Here is a 20209-nt window from a genome sequence, read left to right as displayed (position 1 = left end):
TCCTCTCCAGGAGATAACCTTGTAGATTCCAGTGCCCCTCCACCATTTAGCAGCTGTGTGACCCGTGACGAGCGATTGTGAGCCTGTATCACCATGGGGGCAGGTCACTTCTCTCTATGCCTCAGCCCCCTCATTTGTAAAATTGGAATAATAAAGAATAACCCCCACACATAGGGCTGATGTGAGGATTTAATGATTTAATATGCATATAACGAATATATATATGTACAATACTGAAAGCAACGCCTGGGACATAGTAAACACCACGTAAATATTGGATGTTATTATGTGTAGAATGGTTGTGCAAATATTAATTATTTTAGTAATCATTTTCAGCATTATGCCACTTACCGGGGTCTGCAGAAAGTCTCCTGAAGCAGGGGTCGTTGTATTTATATGCTAACCTGCCCACACCTACACACATTTTTCTGAGGTGTTCACAGGTAATTTTCTAGTATGTTCTTGCCTTCGTGCATTTGTGTGTTTTTCTTGAATATCATCATTTAATTCATTTTCTTCATCATTCTTCCACATCACCCATGTAAGTCTAAATGACCTTGGGATCGGGGGTGAGGGGAGACACTGAAAGTGCCCAACGCTGACAAAAGTGAAAAGGTTCTTTCAGTCGGGCACCGCTCTGCCAGCCGAAGTTCCTCACCTCGGGTCTCGTCAAGGACAAAAAACAGGGTCCGGATAAGCCTTTACAAATGGGGGGCCGGGGTGAGGGGTGTGGAAGAAACAGCAGGTCCGTCTGCCTTCTCCATCCATCTAAAAAATACGTGTATGGAGGCCGCTACGGCCAGATACTGTGCTGGGCAGAAGAAAACTGGACATGGCAGAAGGCAGAGAAGATGCCCGTCCCCGTGGAGCTTCCGAAGAGCAAAGTAACCAGCCTCCCAGAAGGCCGGCCACCCTCCTGTGCGGACCACCAGACTCGGGGCGCCGGAAGCGGGACTGGCCAATCCGGGCCCCACCCACTCGCCTCACGTCCGCACAGCGCCGACCCGGCCCCTTCGGCGGCGGCGGCTGCGCGGGCCTCGGATGCGCGGGCACGCGGGACGCCCAGCTGTCAATCACGCGCAGGTTGAGCTCAGCTAGGCTGGAGCAGCAGCGGCAGCAGCGGCGGCGGCGGCGGCGGCGGCGGCGGCGGCGGCGGCGGCGGCGGCGGCGGCGGCGGCGGCGGCGGCGGTGGCGGCGATGGGACCCCAGCGAGAGATCTGCGGCTAGCTGGCTGCATTTGCTCCACGGGTCAGGGGATCGCAGGCGGCAGGTAAAGCCTTGCGGAGCCCAGGGGTGAGGTTTTCTAGGCTCGATGTGTCCTTCTCCCGCTCCTTTTTCTTTCCTTCCTCTCTCCACACGCACAAATATTCATATTTTCTCTGTCTCTCTCTCTCTCTCTCTGTCTGTCTCTCTCTCTCTCTCAGTCACACACACACACACACACACACACACACACACACACCACCCCTAACTCGTTCACGATTATATGGACACAAATCTCTACAAAACCCATGCGTATTAAAATCCACGAACACGTACAAATTAGGAGTAGCTAACTCCATGCTTTGGCGGTTTGTGGTTTGTGTTATGTAAGAATTTGGGAGGTATACAGGGAAAACTCAGGAGTTTCTTTCCTGTGAGACAAGAAAAGTTGTAATATTAGATAAGAGTAAAAATGTATGTATTTGGAGTTTGCAAAACTGATTTGATTTCTTTTCCAGGCTGAATTTACCCCCTCCTTGCCTTTCCCACTCCTCTGCCGTATCTAAAGACGTCTGAGTTTTTGATATGATCTCAGCACCTACTTCTTCGTGTTGTTAGAAAGGAGGCTTGGGTGGGGGTCCTACCAAAGCTGATGACCTCAAAGAAAACAGAGCTGGAGTTGAACAGCTTATGTATACTTAATTGGTTCCTGGCTCTGTAGCAGAAATGTTTTCAGCACCTTGAAGAGCTCCTTTGGCTCCAGACCAAGCCAGCCTTTAGTGAAGGGCATGTGTAGAGTCAATTCCCTCAAAGAAAAGGGGGAAGGCGACAGATAAAAAGAAGGGACATTTAATGAGAGAGACAGGCACAGATGAGAGACAGACAGACAGACTTGTTTTCTTTTACTTATCCAGACCCAGAATCCTAATATAATTTGCTTCTTTGTCCAAATCTGCTCACATACCACCCACAAAATAAAATTTCAGGACAAATTAATGAGTCTTGAAGAAGGCTGGCTTGGCCATGGTACATACAGACTGAACCTGGAAAATACTGAAAACAGTTTTTCAGGGCTCAACTAGGCGTACACCCCTCAAGTCTTTGAGATTCTCCTGCATATGGATGGGGAACTGTTCATCAGAAAGAATTCTTAATGCCTCTTGAAAAATACAGCCCGAGTTATTTTATTTCACATGACTACAGTAATGTAGGAAACCAATAGCTCTATAGCTGGCAATGGCTTTTTAATTAAATCTTGCATGGGCACCTGCTTTTCTTAGGCAGATGGAAAGTAACATGATCGTGATAGGAAGAAAATGGATATAGGAGTAAAAATCAACCTAATGAGTAAATCATCCAAAGAGCCTTAGTAAGTCTAAAATGCATGTAAATGGATCATAAAATACAATAGCTATAAGATTAATTTATTTTACACTATAATGGGATAGGCACCAAAGAGATCAAGTCTGGAGTATCTGGGAAGCAAGTCATCTTTTTCTTTACAATTTGTAAAACACAAATTGGTCAGTCTAGTTGGTATTATTGACTACATGGAATAGAATTATATCAAAATAAGAATATATTTGTATAATGTGTTATAGTTTACATAGCCCTTTTCATTTATATTGTTTCATTGACTCTATAAACTCTCATGAGAGCCCATTAAAAAGTTATAAAATATGTTATACTTTTGTAAAAAAGAAAAAACTATCTTTGCTCTTGAACAGGAAGTCCTTTGTCAATGTTTTTGTCAATATTAAATGATTCTTTACAAGTTATAAAAATGACTTATGAAGTTTAGACTTTTATCTGGATCACATTCTGCAGAGATTTTTGTTCTTAAATAGGTTTGAAGAATGAGCCATTAAAAGGAAAGGTCAAAGAGTAAACAACAAGAAGAGGAAGAGGAGGATTTCAAAGGTAAGACTCAAACCTTGTCACATGTAAATTCATAAGCACCTTCTGGTCTGCACATCGATAAAGAAGAGGTTTAAAGAGAATATGGGTTCTGTTTCTCTTCTCATTGCAGTTTTGGACTTTATTTTACCTTACTTAAAAGTACATCTCAAAGGGGCAAAGTAATAAGATAACTGCGTATCATTACCCCCTTTTTTAAAAATTATAAAAGTGGCTGCATAGCCACTGACTTAGAGGAAATAAAAATTCACAGTGCAGAGCCACAATCTCTACCACTATTCCAGGACAATAAAATATCTCTGAAATGGTTCATTGGTAAAAATACATTTTCAGGTTTTAAGGTTATGCTTATATAATTCCCGAATGCCTGATTTAAATATGAAAAAGCTGTTAGCAGGCTTTCATGCCTTCCTGCATCCACTCTTGAGTCTAACTGATTCTTTTAAGCGAATTGACCTTTTGGTGTAGTGTTGGATAAATGGTCTAAATCAGCTATGCGCCTATACCTTGCAGCACTGGCCTTGTGGAAAAGTGTCTCTAATGGGAACTTCACTCTCATTATCTCAGAATGATTTTATGGGAGAGAAAAGCGCAGTATAAAAACTTGAGTGATCTTTCAGAGAGAATAAATAGAACAGGGCCTGTGCCTGGCTTCACAACTGACTCACACATAGAGCCATGGGAAAACACTCATCCTTTTTGTGCCTCAGTTTTCTGCCTCTCTTCTCTCAAGGAGACCATGAAGACAAATACCATAAAATCTCTGGTATTCTTAAGGTTTCATGAGGCATAAAGCCTTATTTCTATTTCCATGGCTATGAACATTTTTCAAGTAAAATAAAGAGTAACTGCTTCTATTAGACTGAAATTCAAATTTCCAACAAACTGATACTTTAGTGTAGTAGTACACATATAGATCATGGTAACACACACATGAGTTTGTTTGCTGAATAATCATTCGAGGGATTCTCAGCATTTATACTTCTCCCTGCTGCAAATACCTCGTTTTGGTGCCCATTTTGTTGCACTTACTGCTTCAGAAGTGTTTCTTCTTCTAACCCGAGTCAACTGAGAGCAAAATGTGTGTCCCACTCATCTTTGTAAGCACCGTCTCACGTAATCTGGCATATAACCAGTGGTTTAAAAACACCGAAGGAAGGGAGGAATGAAAAATCAAGGACCACTCAGGCCATCATCCACACCAACCCATCTGGAACTCTGTGCCAAGAAATTTCAAAGTGGTAAACAGGACAGAAAATGTCCTTGCCCTGGTGAAGTTTACAGTTTATCATGTACAAGTTCTATCAGACCATCAAATAAACCACATAACAGAGGATCAGGTAATAACAAGTTCTATGAAGGGGAACAAATCTAGACAAGGGGATAGAGAGTAATAGAGGGCTGATATTGATTATGCTCATTGTAGAAAGCCTCTCAGAAGAGTTTGGGGGTTTGAATATCCATTTAATGTATAACTGTGCATGAGGTTGAGATAGATACCATAAACAAATAATAAAAAGAAGAAAACCATGGATGGATCCTCACTTATCAGCACCCATAAGGTCGTTCAGGAAAAATGAAAACAATTCCCCCTTCATAGATGACCAAGTAACCAGACACTTATGCTGCTTGTGCTCCATCACGATGGCCATGCTGGCAGTGAAGATGCAACAGGCTCCACCAGAGTGTTTATAAAATGAAAACTCACAAGGACTCATTTAAATACTATACTGGAGAATATTTTCACTCACCTCCCCCTATGCATGTACTTCCTAGGATGTTAAGTCTTTCTCTCAAGAAAGGAGCCCCTTCAGGATCCATCACTAACAGCAGCCATAGATTTAACATTACTGTTTTTGCTGCCACTACTACACCTATTGAAACACAAACACCGCAATTCTCATAAAACCTTACTCATTAAATAAATGCTGAGGCAAGCTGAAACGCCTTTGCACATAACTTCCCTTTCTTCTCAACCCTGGTGTATCATATACTCATTGCCCAGCTTTTAAAGTGACTTTATTAAATGACCTCATGTATATCAACCAGGTAGATTCCAAATAACTGTAACATTTTCTATATTGGGACAAAAAGTTACCTATGAGGAATGTAACTCTCTTGAGTTTTTGCAAGTGCAAAATTTCTACTCTAAAATGTTATATTTTAAAATACATGTTCTACCAAGTGATCCGTCTCCTCTAACAGTGAATTCCAACAAATTATATGTTTGGAAAGAGGTATGAAACCTCTAAGACCCCCCAGGGACTACTATTTTAGGCAACATACACTATACTAAAATAACTTATTGAACAAATAAACAATACACAACCATTCAGTCTACTGAATACCAAGTAACTAACCTAACTAGTAGCTTATATACTCTTTTAAACTAAAGCTTCATGCACACTATAATAAAGCAATCTGACAATCAATCATGGAGAGCATGGGAGGAGATGGGAAATCCCTAAACCCAGTTGTTTATCAAACAAAAATAATCGACTCATTCTGTAAATTCATGGCCAAAGACTCTTGAAAAATCTATGTCTAGAAGGAATTAGAGGTTATCTGGTCCAGCCATCTTATTTTAAGGATGATGCAACCATAGCCCAGAGAGGTTACTGAGCTTACCTGAGATGTCAAAACCAGTAAGCTGCAGATCAAGAACTAGCATTAGAGCCCATTCTCTGCTCGGTGTGGTTATCACAGCGCAGGCCGTGTTCTTGTACTTTGTACGCCTGGAGGGGAGAATAAGATTTGTTGGGATTTCTCTTCTGGAATGTATCTAACATCACTAAAAATCCATTCTGACTTAGAGTAGAGCCATCTATCACTCAGGCTCAAAAGCATTTGTTTTATGACATTTTCTATCTCTTTTATGATTTTACCTATATTGTGTTTAACCAAGTTGGACTACTGAGTCTCATCCTATAAAGCAGAAACATTTAACCTAGTGTGCTGGAAACAAGCAGTGCAGGGAATGACTACAATATGTCACAAGGTCCTGCTCTGCACCAAAGCTAAATCCTGAGAAAGAATGATTTTAGCATCTAAGGAAGATAACTCTTACTGTTGCTATGAGGGATTGTTTTTATTCCTATCATATCTATTTTTGTCCTTTTTTCATGTTAAAGTCTCCAATGCTTTATTGAAAACCTGAACATATATATTTGTATGAGTTGGTTCTGATTATGCAAATATATGATTCAATCTATACTCCTGTTTACTGTATTGTCATCTTTCATCTGCTCCCTGACTCATGATATAAACTGTAGCAGATTATTTTTCTTTGCCTCAGTTTCTTCAGTGACAAAGCAGACTTAGTAATACTAATCCCATTTCCCCTTGACTGAAAGTTTATTAGAATGTCTTAAAAGAAAGTGCCTTTAAAATTATTCTACTTGGATATCACTAGTAATGGCCCCTTATTAATCATCTTCTTTGTGTAAGCATTAAATAAAAGGTACTGAAGAGATCATCCTAGCATTTAAAATATGAAAACTAGGTTAACAAAAGAATTTGGTCCATCAGACATTGCAGCTCTAATCAGGCAAAGTCCCTTCTGAAATCTTGATTTTTTTATGAAATAATATCCTTCTGAAATGTTAAAAAGCAAAAAAACAAAAATAAATTTCCTTTCCTGATCTCTCCTCCTGGGTGATTTCTTTAGATGGTAGCTGGACCTGAGACAGGAAGAAGTCACTAGGAGGTAGGCACTAAATGTAACATTGACCAACACTTTAAAAGATGAGGTTATCAGTCACCATCAGTTATACCTGTTTGCATCATTTTTCTAAGGTCAGGGCCACATTTTCCTGAATTTGACCACATGTTCTAACCAAAACCCACTTGTGGCTGAGGGCACACATTTACAAGATATTCTTAAGGGTTCACTTTGTGGCCATGGGACAGTGAGTCCCTGGGTTCAACTTTGACTTTAGCCCCATGATTCTATACAACCAAATTAAGTGGCCACACAGGAACACCTGCTAGAATTTTAGATTAAGTTTTTCTTGTAGGTAAACATTACTACTTGGTTTCTTGGCAAGTAATTGAAAACATTTAATATGTCTTCTTATTGCCTGGATTATAGCACAGGTCCTGAGAACCTGGGTCAGTGAGAAAATTATCCTCCTTCTATATCGTTCCTTGCTTTGTCATGTTGAGACAGGGAAAACTGTCTAGAGTTTAAAACTATGTCCACACAGGGAAAACCATCTAGAGGATAACTGAACAATCTAAAAAAGTATTTCATATTTCTAGCTACCTATTTATCTGCTTATATGGAGATCAAAAAACCAAAGAACAAACAGAATAACTGAGAATTCTCTTACTCACCAAAATTTCTGTCCTTCAGTAATTCCTTTTTTTTTACCATGAATTATTAACCACATGCCTCTAAGGTCAAATTAGATCAGATCAAGTTGAAATTTCCATCTGAAGAAGGCAGAGTCCCAAACAACCCACCCAGAGCTTAGTGTCATTAAACAATTCTCTGAATTTTTTATTTATAGTAGACACTTAATGGGAAATAGTAAAAGGCAGGTCTACCTTCTGCATTATGCTCTAGCATCCCACGTGGACAGATGTATCCACAAATAATGCCTGAAATATCTGGAGTTAGAGTCAGTGAGGTATCAATTATTGGCCAAGCCATTTGTGATAAACCATGAAGCAACTTTTTAATAAAGCTTCTGTACAACTTGACAATTGTTAGAGCAAGATACATGAGATCCTAAGGCAAAATTTCAAATAGCTACGTAACACCATGTAGTTTCCACAAGGGAACATGGTTAAGCATTGAAGAGGACAGTCCAGGACAAATTCCATCTGTACCAAGTGAGAGTGCCTTCCTAATCCTTTAACATGGAAGTGTAAAGACTACTAGATTCTAAGAGATTAAAGATTTCTTGACAAGACACTGAAAATCTCAGCTTCTTTGTTGCCATTTCTCATGTGCTTCCTGCTTAAATTTTTGCATCATCTAAGTGAGCTGTGCTGTTATGTCTTGTTTCATTTATGGAGAACCAGTTCTAGACATTGAGTGTTTGGGATAATTTTGCTTCTTCTCAGTAGAGAAGAGCGGCTTGGGTTAAAAAGGCAGGTCTTTAAACATGTCTTTTCTTGCCAGAAAAGAGCATTGTTCAAACAGGCTGACATTATTCAGCCTGGTTCTTACCTTTAATTTGCCTTTTGATCCTGAGGCCAGAGCTCATGTGGTTGATGCCTGTGGGTGCTGTCATTCCAGCTGGGAAGGATGAGTTCTTGCAGCAACGTTTGTGGGTCCAAGCAGGCACAGGCTGCTACCGAGGGCGGGTACCAGCGCTATGGAGTCCGGTCCTACCTGCACCAGTTTTATGAGGACTGTACCACCTCGATCTGGGAGTATGAGGATGATTTCCAGATCCAGAGATCACCTAACAGGTGGAGCTCAGTATTCTGGAAGGTAAGTAAAGAGCATGTGTTTAACTCAGGAAGTGGAGAAGTCATTTGATACGGGAAATAACTCAGCTATAGAGAACTGAGAAGTCTGGGACTCTGTGTGTGGATCCCTCTCAGTGTCGCTAAGTTCAGTTTTCTTCCTTAGGAAAGGAGACTATAACCCTTGGGCTGAAGAAAGCCTCTACACACAGCACAATTGTTGATTTGCAGGTTAAACATAAATAGATATAATTGCCATCATTAATTATTATTTTTGCTATTGTTATTAACATGCCACTAAATTCACCAACTATGACAGCCATCCAAAGGCAAAACATGCTTTCAGCCTCCCTTAAGGTTTGGTAAGTATCATTTGACAAATTACAATAATTATTAGAAGAAACAGTTGGATACTAGAGAGAGTTAATACTGAGACATAATACAGTGGTCAGTCTGCCAGCTCTGCCTCTCCTGGATATGTGGTCATGAGGCTTTATGAGCTTCAGCTTCCTCAAGTGGAAGGAGCCTCACTAGACAATAAGTTCAGTCATTCAGCATATAATTAGTGAGCACCTACTCTGTGCCAAGAAGTTGCAAAGTACCAGAAATTAAAGTGGTAAATGGGAGAAGAAAAAGTCCCTTGCCCTCAAGGAACTTACAATCTATCGTGGGAAACAGACCATAAACAAATAAACCACACAACAGAATGGTAGTGGCAAGTGCTATGAAGAGAAATAAATCAGAATAAGAGGATAGGGAAGGATGGAGAACTGGTATTTAGTTGTGCTGATCACAGAAAGCCTGTCAGAGGAGATGACCTTTGAGCAAATACCAGGGAGTAAACCATAAAATTACCTGGCTGAAGGTCACTGTAGGCTGGGAAAATAGCAAGTCCAAAAGCTCTGAAATGGGAACACTGGTGTGTTTGAAAAATAGCAAGAGATCCAATCTGGTTGGAGAGGAATGAGAGAGGGGAAAGAACAGGTGATGGATTCAGAAAAATAACAGGACACAGATGATGTGTGTGGAGCCTTGTAGGTGACAGTGAGGACTTTGGCTTTTACCTTGAGATCCATGGGAAGCCACCTGAACATTTCAAGCAGATGAGTGACATGACCCGACCAGTATTTTAACAAGATCATTCTGGCTACAGTACAGAAAATAAATTATAGGAAGGCAAGGATAGAAGCAGCTAGATTATTTAAGAGGCTGTTAAAGTATCCAGGCAAGAATAATAGTGGCTTAGATTACGGTGGTGTTAATGGAGATGGCAAGAAGTAGTCAGATTTAGCATAAAGTTTGAAGGGCAAGCTGTCAGGACATGTTGGCATATTAGAAACGAAAGAAAGAAGAGTCAAGCATGACTTAGACTCGCAGCCTGAGCTCTTTAGTGGATGATGTTATAATTCACTGGGATGGAGAACACCAGGAGAGCAGTGGGATGGGTGGGGAGTCAAGAGTTTGATTTTGGCATTGCTACATTGGAGGTGCCTATTAAACATGCAAGTGGAGATCTCTAGTAGCAATTTAAATATACTTCAGCTCATGAATTGGGAGTCGCTGATACATACAGTGTATATAAGGTACCAGACTAGACAAGATCACCTAGGAAGAGAGTATAGACATAAGAGAGAAGAAGGCATCGAATGTTCCAACATTTAGAAATCAAAAAAAGGACAAGGACGTAGGAAGGGCTACTGAGAAGGCACAGCTTTAGATGATGCCTCGGATTCCCTCCAGGTCTAATATTCTGTGTTTTGGAGGTTTCTGATCATCCCCAACTTTCTCCCGAAAGATCCCAGAAACTTTGACATTGATACCGACATAAATTTACAATGTACTGGCAATAGAGTTTAACAAGAGGCAGTGTAACATAGTGATGATTATGAGCACGGACTCTGGCCTCAGATTACATGGGTTCAAATCTCAGCTCTGTAACTTTGGGTAATTTAATTGACCTTAAATGAGCCTCTAATGGTGATACTTATAGTACCTACCACATAAGTTGTGAGAATTAAATAAGATAATAGATGCAAAGAGCTTAGAACAATGTCTGGTAGGCACTCAATAAGCACTTAATATATTCGCTCCTAGTACCAGATGTCATATGGAACACTGAGTTCTGAAATAGAAATAAAACTGGAAATCTAGTTAATAAATAAAATATTGGTAATGTGATTATTACTATGGATTACCCAAGACCTGTGTTGATTCAAAATCTTACTAGTGTCAGGCACTCTGTATTAGAATTGGTCAAGCCAGCCTTCTTATTCTGTACAAGTGTCACCTCTGATGACTCCGTACTGGCCTGGACCAATGAAATACATAGCCAAGCTTGGCACATCTTGTATTTACCCAGGCAAGTGGGTGGTTGCTTCTCTATATGTCAAAAAAACAAATATTTGCCTCACAGGTCTATTGTGCCAAGAGCCTAAAATGCCACTGACATACAGAATACTGCAAATGCTAGTGGTTCCAAAGCACTAGTAGTGATACGAGTTGTGAAGCTATAACTCCATCAAATAATACATGGGTATGGATTTACAATAAAGAACTCTCAGTAAATTACCAAGCCTAGAATTTAGATTTCAGTATTTTCTCTCTTCTGTTTAACGCAAACAAGATCCAAAAGTATTTGTTCCCTGTTGTGCTGGACCTACTTCAGAGAATAAAACCAGGCAAAAGTCCATGGCCTCACAGAGATTATATTCCAGCAAAATCCAAATCTTAGACTTACATCCTAACCATAAAACACTAGACTGGGCACTCAGAAGCCTACAGTCAACTTGAAAAACCAAAGAATTCACTGTCTTAGAGACCTCACCCCTACCAAGGGAATAAACCAACCATTCTTGGGTTTCCTCCTAGGGAATATAAGGGAACTCATGCCAGCGAGCGTATGAAGTGCTTTGAATCAACACAGAGAGAAGCACTGATTATGCACGTGTTTCTATTATGATACTTTTCTTATGTTTTTTCTTTCATTTCAATCTGCATCTTGTAAGTGGTTCAAGATGTGGGCTCCCCCTTCCCTCTCTTCCACTATAGCATTGCTGAGGCCACGTGGGTCTCTCACTGTGGGCCACGCTCACAGAGCCTCAGGAGGACTCTGCTGGTGACCCAGCTCCTTAGCGGTGGGCAGCAAGGAGGGGCTTAATGAGAACAGGGATTGGAATCAAATGGGCCTGGGCCAGAAACTTTGCTCTACCACATGGACCGATGCAACCTCGCTCTCACAATGCTGTTCTTTCTACACATGTTTATATGTCCACTGTGCACAAACTTCTGTGGTGGGCTCCGGGATTCAGTTGTGAACACAACACTGTTCTTCACCTGACGGAGTTCACAGTCAAATAAGGAAGGTAGATGTGTACAGAGATTGTTACAATCCACCATGCCAGTTGTTGCAGTACTTACTGGACAGATCTGATGCAGCCTGCGGAGGAAGTGACTCCACAGAAGAGTTCACAGGCACAGAAAAGCACTATAGAAAGAAGAGCATCGCAGAAGCTGCGTCATGAGAGAAGATGGCATGCTCAGGAGATGCCAACAGTTCACTGTGGCTGGGGTAAGAGTTAGGCGTGGAGGACAAAGGCCAAGAGATGAACACGGTAATGTATACAAGAGCCAGATCACAGAGACTCAGCAAGGCTGTGAGGTAGAAATTTCTCCAGAACCTTCCTGCTTGACTGAGTACAGTGAGTAGGTAAGATAATAAAGCTAGGCTTTCTTGGGAAGGTTGTCTCACAATCAGGTGTAAACAGCCCCTACACACACACACACACACACACACACACACACACACACACACACACACACACATATACAGTATTATACACATTCTCTGTGCCTCACGGCTTCTGGATTACTGCATGGTGGCCTCCGCCACTGCTAATTTACCTGCAACTGCTGCCATCTGCAAAAATCTATGTGACACAGTCCCACCTACCCCCTGCCACCCACTGCCTCTGCCCAAGGGCCTAACAGGCTGTGGTGGAGTTTTTCTTTCTCACCCTTGCACTTGACCTTGACTAAGACTGCTGCTACTTGATGGTGCAGCAGACAGCTGAAGTACTGCAGGTATGAACTAATGGGAGCAGTCTTCTTACCCCAGTCGTTCTTTCCTCACCCCAGGGTTATCCTCCTCCTTACCTTTCCCTCAACCAATATCAGAAATCTCCCAAAGGGTGTTAAATAGCAACGGGCAGGTACAAGGCAAGACCGCTTCCTCCACAGACTTACTAAAAGTGAAAATGATGCTGGTACCTCTCTTTTCTCTCAAGACCCTCCTCCTACCTGTCCCAATCTCTCCAGTTTCCCCCTTAAGCTAAGTCAGAGTTTAAACTTACATCTTGGATTTCTCTTCAGAGTCTTGCTAGATATTAAGGAGATGGTTTTATTCTAGAAATGAATAAGGAAGTCCCTTAAGAGGAGAAACCATGTGGTATTATTAAAAAAAAAAAAATTTCTCAGATGACACTTGAAAAATGGACAAAGGATGAGACTAGCCATGGAGACCATCAGAATGCTGTTGCAATGATCTGGCCAAGAGTTAATAATGCTCTGTTACCATTAGAGTAGCTGTAGTGATGGAGAGACAAGATTCAAGAGAATTCTGAGATAGAATCAATAAGATTTAATTATCCATTGACTACGAATGTGAGGAAGGACTCAGTGAATGGGCAGGTGGCAGGAATGCAGAAAAACTGGGAAGGAAAGAAGAAAGGAACACCATTTTGAATATTTGGGTTTTGCAGAGCCTTTGGGACACTTTTGTGTAGATCCTCCCATTGGCTGTCATAAATGTGGGGCTACAGCCCAGGAGAGAAATCTAGGCTGGAGCTGGACATTTGGAAGTCACTGGTGTATAGATGCGAGTTGAAACTGCGGCCACAAATTAAACCATAGAGAGAACATATTGAGTAAGAGATGTGAGTCAGGGCTGGAACCCTGGGGGACACCAATAATTTAAGAGTGTCTGGCAAAGCAGGTTAAGAGTGAGTTGGTAAAGACAGAAGTGGAAGAGAGTTGTGTCAGCGATAATCATTGGTGAGAGTTTTAAGAAAGCCTAAGTACTTAAAATCAATGACTGCAGAATATGCAAATGAAGAAAAGAAAAATTGGATTTGACAATTAGGAAGTCATCAGTGACCTCAGAGAGAGGGGCTTCAGTGAAATGGTGGAGGACTAGGCTTGGCTACCAAGGGTAGGAATGAGTTCAAGCAGTAGCTAGTGGAGGACACAGGGCTCTAGAATAGGTTTTGAAGATGGAAGTGATTGAATGTGCTGACAGGCTGGAGGGACAGAGCCTCTGTAAGGCAGCGGAGCCAATGCAGGATCCTGCTACCCAGGTGAAGGAGGGCTGTGGAGACTGTACCAGGTGACGCATATGTGGAAGGACCTGATCCCAGCCCGGCACTGGTCACTGCTTTGCAAAGCTCAGTGTCCCTACAAGCAGGTCAGGCAAGAGGGTCAGGACAGATGAGTTAGAATCTGCCATCACTCTGGCAGGTGACAGCACTCCGAGCTCAGGTCCTGCTAAGGAGCGGTGGGTAGCAGCCCTCAGGGCTGATGCAGAAGAAGAAAAGCCAGTCTTCACTCTTGCTGCACTTCCTCTGAATTTTACCTCTAACCCAGAAGGCTTCTTTCCCATTTAGCTCCATCCAGCAATCTCCCCCCACACGCCGCTCTTCCCTGCCATGCTGGTTCTTGCCTCCACCAGTCATTACCGCCTCCTCTCTGCCAGAACAGCTGTGTTGCTCCTGCTGCCAGCTCCGCTTATTGGAGTGAACTGCATTTTCAGATCTCATCAGCTCACAGACAGACCACGAAGGGGATGCTGGTCAAAAAACAGCAGCTTCTGGCTTGTGGGCCCCAGAAGCAGAATTTCTGGAATCCAAGCTCTCCCCTCTGTCCAATCCCCCTTTCCAACAGCAGGGACTGGGTTTTCACCCATCCTTCGCACAGTCAAGAGAGTCATCAGAAGTCACAGCACAAAAACTGCTCTTGCTGCTCTCTTTAAAGTTTGCTTTTCATCACCTGGAGAGGCCCTTCTCTCTCCCTATTGGTGCTGATCTAACATCCCACACCACCAGGCTACTCTGGGAAGCCCCTCACCCAGCAGCATTGCAACTCTTTGCATGGCTCCAAACAGAGCTGGTTTGCTCTCTTAGAACCTTTTAAAAAAACCTCTGTGTTGCATTTCTTAAACTCTATTTAATAGAACCCCTTTTCTCTTAGACCTGGGACCACTTCAACTTAGAGCTGTGTCCAAAGTTTATGATACCATATGGCATCACTCCCAAAATTTTTATTCCATTCAGTACTCCAAGATGGTACCAGGATTAAGCTGATATATCCCAGCATCCCTCCTCACCACTACTACACTCAGGGAAGTATTCCCAGCATTTTCCCTTCATGCCTACCATCCCACGCTCTCCCTGACATGTTTGAACAGGTTTGGAGTCCCTCTCTGGGCACATCTTTTGGAGATCCTCATTAGACTTGCATTGATGGCACCCTCAGAATCCTGGGCATTACATACTATTCATTACGTCATGCTCCCCTCCACAGATGGCGGGCCTCTCTCTGATCCTCTGATTTAACAGGGAATAGGGAGAAGGCTTGGGGAGGCCAGCCACTTTCCAGTTCTTGAAATGAGCAGGAGTTCTGCCATCTGCAAGGCAGGGTTTGCCTTTTAGCTTCTGAGTGATATTCCAAGAGTGGATTTTAATCTATAAAGCACTGCTCAACTGAGGAACAGACTGCTCTGAGAATCAATCACCTGGCTCCGGATTCAGCAGTCTGGTGGTTTAAGTGAGTCAGTCAGGAATATATATTGGACACAGGCTGGACTGACTGCTGCGGAGAGAAAGACAGAAATAGAAGATGGAGCACCCTGGCCTCCCTTGCTCTTAAGAACCTTAGAACCGAAGATGGATACATTTTTGCTGCCCTCAATTTTTGAGAATCTGTACCAGTTCTTGAGGAGGGAGGTAATTTAGTGACATACGAAGCATGTCACCATGGATATTTAAGTTAATTTAGTTTGTGCATTCAGAATATTCCAACGTGAGTCATCTTTTAAATATTATAACGGTTAGTCTTTGAAGGTGAATTTGACACCATTCTTCAAAAAATGTAGAAAGCCATCCAAAGTGTGATTTTACGACCCAATTTTTTTCTGCAGTACTTATATCTTATGTACAATAGTTTTTTTTTTCCAGAATACATTATACTGACTCTTTTTGTTGGTTTTTCAGTTTCTTTACACTATTACATAATGGAAATTTGTTCGTATATGGTGACTAAAACTTTATTGTAATTTTTTTTAAATTATAGAGGTAATGTACAAAATAGTAATCGGTGAAGTATCATGGGAGAATGAAAGTGGGGAGTGGGGCTTAGAAGTCATGCAGACCTGGGTTAGAGACCACGTGCTTAAAGAGTGGACTTTGAACTATGTTTCTTCAATCCAATAAACCTCAGTTTCTTATAGGTGAAATGGGGATAAAAATATCTACATCTCATAAGATGCTGGTGAGGATTAAGTGGAAAGCACAGTGCCTAGGTCATAATCGATGCTCAATAATATGAGCTCTCTCCCCCCCTTTGTTAGAGTGATGGATTTGCAAATGTTTTCTATTATCCAAACTCTCTACTAAAGAAGTATCTAATAAAGTGTATTACCCTGAAACATAGTAAATAAATAGATAAATATACTTTAGATGTTCAAGATTAAATGGTGTTATACATTTGGTTATTTTTCCAACCTTGTTATTTTAACTAAAAGCAATTAGGAACAGGAGGAAATGAAAAATGTGTTTAAAAAATAAGCTGTATTAGCTGTTCTTTATTCCAAGTACTGAGTGACTGTTGCAATGCTCTTGCCAATGCAGCATAATTTTACAAGAGGCACATTTCCAAATAATAATAATAATATCTACTTATTAAAATGTATGACTTAGGCAGGCACAGGGCTGAGTGCTCTCGTTTTGTCCTCACAGCTTTATGAGGTAGGTACTGTTATCATTTATCATTTTATAAATGGGAAAATTAACGAGAGTATTTAAGTAACTTTCCTTGTATGATTCAAGTACTAGTTGGCAGTGCTAGAATCCAAGGCTGAGTCTGTTAATTCCAAACCTCCGAGCTTAAACTGCCAAATGGTATATTACTTTCCATTTTCAGTGGGTTACATTTTATTAGAACTTGAGCTAATGCAGTTTCATCTCCATCTGCTGCTCTTAACATTTCTCAACATCTGCACAAGTAAAGCCCAAACAGCTACATGTTAGAAGAGAAAGAGCACTGGCCTGGAGGTCAGATCTGTGGCTTCTAGCCCATCCTCTGCTACTTGCCAGTTGTCTATCTTTGGGGCAGTGACCTACCCTCCACGAGGCTACATTTCCTTGCCTATAAACTGGTAATGATGGTTCCTTCTTCACTTGCTTGGGGAAGGGGTGAGTAGTTACACAGCCTGTCGATGGCCACCTGCCGAAATCACCTCTATGTTGAACAAGCTGAGTATATTACTCATCACAGTGAGACAGAATGACACCATAGGGGCTCCTGGGCATTTCAGTAAGAGAGTGTAAGAAAGGATGTATTATAGGATGTGGGCTTTAGTTGGGTGACTTGGGATTGCAGGGGTTTGGGAAGTCTACAGGAGCCAGAGTTCACTCTGGATTATCAGGAATGATCCTATGATTGGGTATCTTAATAAATCCTATCTATACGGAGGGCGGACTAGAGTGAGACTAAGACTGTAACTGTAAAGAAGCAGCAGTCATTTATATTGGGTGGGGTGGGAGGTGTGCAGAATCTTGTGGTTTGCACAATGACCTTGTTTTTGTCTGCGCTTAGACAAAATTATGAAGTGGCCTTGGTTTGTCACACTTCATCATGGGTGCAGAATGAGCCTGTCTGATGTTGAGGTTCTGCAAGATTGACTGTGCCCACAAAACAACATGGTATCAGTGGGGGCCCCAGGCCAGCTTCTAAGAACATCAAAGCCTAGTGGATAGAGTAAGGCCAGCTCCTGGGTATCCGGGCTGCTTTTCTCTTGCTCAAGACCGAACAAGACAAAGTAAACCAAAGGGGGCGCTGTTGATTGCAAAGCATTGGACAAACAGGAAGCTCAAAGGAAAAATCAAGGCAGTGCTGCAGTTCCTGGTTGGCATCAAAATCAGAAAAGTCCTCCTTCACCTTCTTTTTTAACTACAAAAATTATGCAGGCTTCTCATACAAATTAGAAGTGACTGGGGAAAGTCTCTTCTCTCAGAAAACAAGGCCAGTCCTGCCCTGGAGACCTGAAGTACCAGGTTTACTCTGTCTTATTTCACTGTGTCTTTCGCTAGGTTGGACTCATCTTGGGCACAGTCTTCGTGATTCTCGGATTGACTGTCCTGGCAGTGGGCTTTCTTGTGCCCCCCAAAATCGAAGCCTTTGGTGAGGCCAATTTCGTGATGGTGGACCCACACGCTGTCCAGTTTAATGGAGCCCTTGACATGTGCAAGCTGGCGGGCGCCGTGCTCTTCTGCATCGGGGGCACGTCCATGGCAGGGTGCCTGCTGATGTCAGTGTTCGCAAAAAGCTACTCCAAAGAAGAGAAATTCCTTCAGCAAAAGTTTAAAGAGCGAATCGCAGACATCAAGGCCCACACCCAGCCCATTACAAGAGCTCCAGGCCCGGGAGAAACAAAGATACCAGTCACTTTGTCCAGGGTTCAAAATGTCCAGCCCATAGCGGCAACCTGAAACATTTTCCAGCCCGGTCCTCCCCTCTGTAATTTATGCCCAGTGTTACAAGGGAGCAGACCAGTTTGGGAAATGATATAGATTTGGTGTTGACCTGCCCCAAGGCTGTGCTGGGCTGTGGGCAGTGTGGTGTGTGAGCTCACACTCATTCCGTTCAGTGGCCCTGGGAACCGTTGATGCCATGGGTCAGCCTGGGCACATGCACCCGGCTGCTTAAAAGGTGTTGCTGGGTGCCCACCAGGAACTCTCTGGAACTCCCCTCTCATATAGTGTGACTCTGTGTCATTTTCTGTGTTCTTGGAAAGCGCTGAACAGTTTAGACCAGCCTACCAATGGCTGACGTGGTCCGTTTTACTTTCTAGTATTGGTTTTTCTAATCTTTCCTGTGTGGTGCTGCCTTCCATTCCTTGTCTCACTACATGTAAGATATTGTCCTGTGTTCACAGAAAAATCAAGTTCCCTGATTTTGACCCAAACTTTGGTCTTTTAACTCTAACTTAACATGAGGTTCTTGAAATCAGACACAAACGTATCAGAATTCTCCATAAGTCTTTTGCTGTTTTCTGTAGTGTTTTCCCACTTAAAGAGCTCAAATTGCCAACTTTAGAATCTTGGGAAATAAATTAATATTAGGAGAATCTATTTATGCAGTGTACAAAAGCACTGAATTAGAAGCCAAGAAATTTGAGTTCCTATTACTAACTAGCTGTGTGATCTTGGGGAAAGCATTTAACCTCCCAGGCCTCAGTTTCCCCACCTGTAGAACAGGCATCCTGGTCTGTGATGTCTGAGATTCCGTTTTTGCCGTGCATCATTGTGTGTCCACGACCAAGGATGTTTACAGTGTTCTTGTGGCTCTCACCACAGTGGGATTCTTCCAGACCTGGACTCCCAGAAAGTCACCAAATCAGCAGCCTCGATACCACCTACTTCTAAATATCCAACTCCAGCAGTTTATACAATGCAGTCATATTTTTATAAAAACAAAAGTAAGCCATCCTCCAATAAGAAACCCCTGAGTAGATATTAACCTTAAAGAGGGTTTTCTTTCTCAGAGAAGACATTTTCTTCTCCAGTAAAATGTTCATCTCATCCCTTTACACTTTTATTTAATCTGTGGACTTAAACTAGCCTGAGGGAAATGGAACACATGACCTTGGTATCCTCTCAGAATCTGTGACACCTTCAAAGTCTGCCTTTTTTTTTTTTTTCCTTTCCTTCACTGGATAAATAAAATATGTGAACAAGCAGAACTCGAATTGCATTGTCATTCCTTTGGTGTGGCTGTTTTCTCTCCAACATGTAATTTTCCATTCTGAGGCTAAGTGAGCTCTGCTGGTCCCCTGGCAAAATGGAAGAATAAATGAAGCAATTAGTGCTTTTGTGCACATGGTTTGTTTTGCATCGTCCAGCATAAAACACGGGGCAAATTAGCATCCTTAACATGGATCATTAGCTAGGTTCAGGAGAAACTGTTCTAGTTTCCTCAGGTTCTTACCTTCCTGTGGCAATGCCATTTTACTTTTGTTCTTTGAAGCCTTATTCAAGTCCCCAGGCACCTGTTCAAGGCAACATCGTGAGGCTTTCCATGTTGGCTTGTGTTGTATACCAAGAAATCTTTGAGAATGAGATGACTTTCAAAAGCCTCCAGAATGAAAAATAATGACTGTAGGGCTTGGGAATTTTTAGGTGCAGGCATGCCAGCAGCCATAAAAAAATCAGCTCTGTGCCTCAGACAAAGGCCTCAAAGGAACAGAGATGGAGGAAGTAAGAGCTGAGTCTGAAAGAGGGATTCGGCATGCCCTGTCTTTGCTGTCCTGCCTAAGTTTTGTGGAAACAGGTACTTGTAAGGACCCTCCCAGTCCGTGGAGCAGGGATTGAGGGATATTGAAGGAAAGCAGAGGAAGGAGGCT

General features: G+C 42.2%; 1 protein-coding gene across 1 annotated transcript; it reads left to right on the top strand.

The window, feature by feature from the left end:
- The first annotated feature begins 1149 nt into the window (after nucleotides 1-1149).
- NRSN1 (neurensin 1) lies at nucleotides 1150-19030 on the top strand. The gene is made up of 4 exons (XM_060307454.1): nucleotides 1150-1270; nucleotides 3051-3123; nucleotides 8366-8563; nucleotides 17898-19030. The coding sequence occupies exons 3-4, from the start codon at nucleotides 8375-8377 to the stop codon at nucleotides 18294-18296; spliced, it is 588 nt and encodes a 195-aa protein (XP_060163437.1). The 5' UTR covers nucleotides 1150-1270; nucleotides 3051-3123; nucleotides 8366-8374; the 3' UTR covers nucleotides 18297-19030.
- The last annotated feature ends 1179 nt before the right edge of the window (nucleotides 19031-20209 follow it).

This window comes from Globicephala melas, chromosome 11 (assembly GCF_963455315.2).
Source record: "Globicephala melas chromosome 11, mGloMel1.2, whole genome shotgun sequence".
NCBI classification, from domain to species: Eukaryota; Metazoa; Chordata; class Mammalia; order Artiodactyla; family Delphinidae; genus Globicephala; species Globicephala melas.
Note: the sequence above shows the minus strand (reverse complement) of the source record. Positions and strands in the feature narration are given on the sequence as shown.

Coding starts and splice junctions, on each gene's coding strand:
- NRSN1 (XM_060307454.1), top strand. CDS start 8,375: ATGAGTTCTTGCAGCAACGTTTGTGGGTCCAAGCAGGCACAGGCTGCT. Junction 8,564..17,897: donor GGAGCTCAGTATTCTGGAAG/GTAAGTAAAGAG, acceptor GTCTTTCGCTAG/GTTGGACTCATCTTGGGCAC.